The sequence below is a fragment of the Macaca fascicularis genome, chromosome 14 (assembly GCF_037993035.2).
Source record: "Macaca fascicularis isolate 582-1 chromosome 14, T2T-MFA8v1.1".
Lineage (NCBI taxonomy): Eukaryota > Metazoa > Chordata > Mammalia > Primates > Cercopithecidae > Macaca > Macaca fascicularis.
This window is the reverse complement of record NC_088388.1, coordinates 59,020,003-59,024,114: the sequence shown is the minus strand read 5'-3', so window position 1 is coordinate 59,024,114 and position 4,112 is coordinate 59,020,003. Positions and strand designations below refer to the sequence as shown.

Below are 4,112 nucleotides of genomic sequence, written 5' to 3'. Positions count from 1 at the left end.
CAACTATAACAAGGAAAGTAGAGAATGAGGCCTTTATAAGAGTATAATAGAGGTATAAATAACATATGAGATTTCTTCTTTTTTTTTTTTTTTTTTTTGAGACGGAGTCTGGCTCTGTCGCCCGGGCTAGAGTGCAGTGGCCGGATCTCAGCTCACTGCAAGCTCCGCCCCCCGGGTTTACGCCATTCTCCTGCCTCAGCCTCCCGAGTAGCTGGGACTACAGGCGCCCGCCGCCTCGCCCGGCTAGTTTTTTGTATTTTTTAGTAGAGACGGGGTTTCACCGTGTTCGCCAGGATGGTCTCGATCTCCTGACCTCGTGATCCGCCCGTCTTGGCCTCCCAAAGTGCTGGGATTACAGGCTTGAGCCACCGTGCCTGGCCGAGATTTCTTCTACCTTCCTAGATTTTGAATGCCCAGTGAAGTCCTTGGCTGAAGAATGATGTGGGAAAACTGGACAATTGTCAGTGAATTTGTTCTTGTGAGCTTCTCATCCCTGTCCACTGAGCTTCAGGCTCTGCTGTTTCTTCTTTTCTTGACGATTTACCTGGTTACTTTAATGGGCAATGTCCTCATCATCCTGGTCACTATAGCTGACTCTGCACTACAAAGTCCTATGCACTTCTTCCTCAGAAATTTGTCCTTCCTGGAGATAGGTTTCAACTTGGTTATTGTGCCCAAGATGCTGGGGACCCTGATCATTCAAGACACAACCATCTCCTTCCTTGGATGTGCCACTCAGATGTATTTCTTCTTCTTTTTTGGAGCTGCTGAGTGCTGCCTCCTGGCCACCATGGCATATGACCGCTATGTGGCCATCTGTGACCCCTTGCACTACCCAGTCATCATAGGCCACAGATCCTGTGGCCAGCTGGCAGCTGCCTCTTGGTTCTCAGGGTTTCCGGTGGCCACTGTGCAAACCACATGGATTTTCAGTTTTCCTTTTTGTGGCCCCAACAGGGTGAACCACTTCTTCTGTGACAGTCCTCCTGTTATTGCACTGGTCTGTGCTGACACCTCTCTGTTTGAACTGGAGGCTCTGACAGCCACTGTCCTATTCATTCTCTTTCCTTTCTTGCTGATTCTGGGATCCTATGTGCGCATCCTCTCCACTATCTTCAGGATGCAGTCGGCTGAGGGCAAACACAAGGCCTTCTCCACCTGTTCCTCCCATCTCCTGGTTGTCTCCCTCTTCCACAGCACTGCCATCCTCATGTATTTCCGACCACGATCTAGTGCCTCTCCTGAGAGCAAGAAGCTGCTATCACTCTCTTACACAGTGGTGACTCCCATGTTGAACCCCATCATCTACAGCTTAAGGAATAATGAAGTGAAGGTTGCACTGAAGCGGGTTATCCACAGGATGCTGGGTTCTCAGAAACTATGATTGGCTTAGATGTAAACTGAAGGGGTAAAATGTAAGCACACACAAACAAACAGAAAAATGGATTCCTCAAGTGGGTTTTGTGTTTCTACTCTTTCCAGATGACGCAGTATGCCTACTGAAATTTTATACTTTCTACTAAGACCTATTTCTGAAAGAAAGAACATGAGTAATGAAATAAAGCATTATAGTATTCCATAGTATCTATGGGATGGTGGTACCAGTGTCTCTGGAAATGCTGCTAGTTTATATAAATTAGGATCCTCTGAAGATCAATAATTTACAATCCACCATTTTTTAAAATTTGTTTTAACCTTTCTTGAACTCCCACATCCATTTCATTTTATAATTTTCTGCTTTACTTTCTTCTATTTGTCCAAAACCTACCTGCATATTTCTAGGCTGTCTTTGTTTACAAAGTAATTAAAATAACAATAATAATGCTAATAAATAGTAGAGTTTTGTTTTATCCTTTTACTCATGTTTTTCAATGAATTTGAGTTTGAACTCAAAATTTTAACAAATTTTTATTTAGCACTCAGCATATGTCAGATTCCGTTTAGGCCCTGAAGACACACTGGTGACTAAAACAGATAAATTTCTTACCCCATATAATTTACATCCTAGTGATAAAGACAGAAAATAAAAAGATACTTCAGTCCTCCAGTGGTTTATAAAGTATACATGTTTAGAGGACTAGCAATTGAAGAGTTCTGTCTCTGCTACTAGTCAGTCTGTGCCTTATCTGGAGAAAGGTTACTCCACGATGACTATGTCTAAATCTCACATTATTCACCTGGTATATGAGAGCTGCTTGACAGAAAAGGTGTAAAGAACTCCCAGTCAAGTATAAGTGGAGAAATTATGGGGAACTGGTGTAAAGAACCCAAAGATTTTTTGCTTATGGGATTTTTTTTTCTGTAATCTTATTGTGATTGGATGGAATCAATTGTTTTTTTCAAGCTTGTGTATCTTTCAGCCACATAGTAGCCTCTGTTTATGATTTTACCTAGTGAACACAGTCCAACTCTGGACTCAACAAACAGCAGCCTTGGATATGGGCAACATAACTGTGTGTAAACATACTCCTAGCAATTCATTGATAATTACAGGGTGAAATTATATCTACTACACAGGCATGTCTGCCTCACCAACTCTATAAACAACCCTATCTCTGTGTGCCATAGAAGTACCAGGACCAGTTTCCTTTCCTTCACAAAGTGTCCTTCAGCTCTAGTGATACAAGGGCTGAAAGACAGCTTATTCTGTAAAATGGCCATAAGAATTTTCAAAAGAAAAGACAGATCATGGGGTTCTATTTGCATGATGGCAATCACACAAACAGATTGACACCATTAAAAATTGATAGTCTCCAATTTCAGTCAAACTTTAATCACTTCTTCACATTCCTTTTTCTTGACCTTGGTGGGTAAGGTAAATAGTGGCCCCCTCTAATATATCTATATTCTAGTCCTTGGAACCTGTGAAGGTGGTATCTTCCATGGTAAAAGGGCTGCAGATGTGATTTAAGGATTCTCATATAGGGAGATTATCTTGTGCTATCTGGATAGACCCAATCTAATCACAAGGATCCTTCTAAGAGGGAGGCAAGATGATCAGAAGGAGGGACAGAAAAATGTAAGCATGGAAGCAGAGGTTAGAGAAGACAGAAGGTGATATTGAAATTAGAAGACAGGGCCATGATCCAGGAATGTAGGCAGCCTGTGGAAGCTGAAAAAGTCAAGGGGACAAAATTTTCCCCTAGAGCCTTCAGAAGATAACGTAGGTCTTGCTAACACCTTAATTTTAACTCAATGAAACTGATTTTGGACTTTTGAACTCTAGAATTCTCAGATAACAAATCCATGTCGTTTTAAGCAACTAGGTTTGTGGTAATCTGTTACAGCAGCAATACGACACTAACGCATTTGGTCATACCTTATTCTTCTCAGCTAATATCCAGGTGTTTGCTACTTTTCCCTGTACCACTCTTCCTTCTTTTATTCAAGAAAACAACTTCTACTTCATCAAGAAAATTGGGGTGATCAGATTTAAATGACTTTTAATTATGCCCTTACATCTAAAAATGTGTCCATCTATGCCCACATCCATGCCTATTTCTCTTCATCTCAGAAATACTTGATTTCATAGCCTCTTGTCTATGAACCATGCTTCCTGTGGTATCTCATCTGTTTCACCTGTAACTTCAACCTCTTCCCCTCTTTTGTTTCAAGCTGTAAACATGCCCTGATCCTTAAAAATGAATTACAATCTTGATCACATTTCTCTTATCTTTCTCATTTACTCTCAGACTTACTTTTGTACCATCTTTATTGAAATACCTTACATATTATAAAACTCACCTATTTAAAGTTTATAATTCATTTTTTCAGCATATTCACAATGTTGTGCAACCATCACCACAATCTAAGTTTACAACAATTTTATCACCCCTAAAGGAAAGCCCATACCCATTAGCATCAGACAATTTCTTGGGGAAAAAACTTTATAATTTCTATTTTATTTTCATTAAATTTACTATTTATTCGCTAAAATCTAGTTTCTTCCCCTATCACTTCATTGAAATAGATGTTTGAAAATCATTAATGGCCTCTATATTAATGTGTCCAGTGTTTAATCTTAATTTTGCTACTCTCTATTACAACTCTTACATTGCTCGTGTGTTTCTTTTGAAAATTTCTACACCTTTTATTTCCCAAATACCACTCTG

At 40.0% G+C, this 4,112-nt stretch overlaps 1 protein-coding gene across 1 annotated transcript; it reads left to right on the top strand.

Annotated features, from left to right (window-relative positions):
- The first annotated feature begins 267 nt into the window (after positions 1 to 267).
- On the top strand, positions 268 to 1,408 carry OR10A4 (olfactory receptor family 10 subfamily A member 4). The gene has a single exon (XM_045371433.2). The coding sequence runs from the start codon at positions 437 to 439 to the stop codon at positions 1,382 to 1,384; it is 948 nt and encodes a 315-aa protein (XP_045227368.2). The 5' UTR covers positions 268 to 436; the 3' UTR covers positions 1,385 to 1,408.
- Positions 1,409 to 4,112: the final 2,704 nt, after the last annotated feature.

What these genes read in the sequence shown, in the direction of transcription:
- OR10A4 (XM_045371433.2), top strand. Translation starts at nt 437, where the DNA reads ATGATGTGGGAAAACTGGACAATTGTCAGTGAATTTGTTCTTGTGAGC.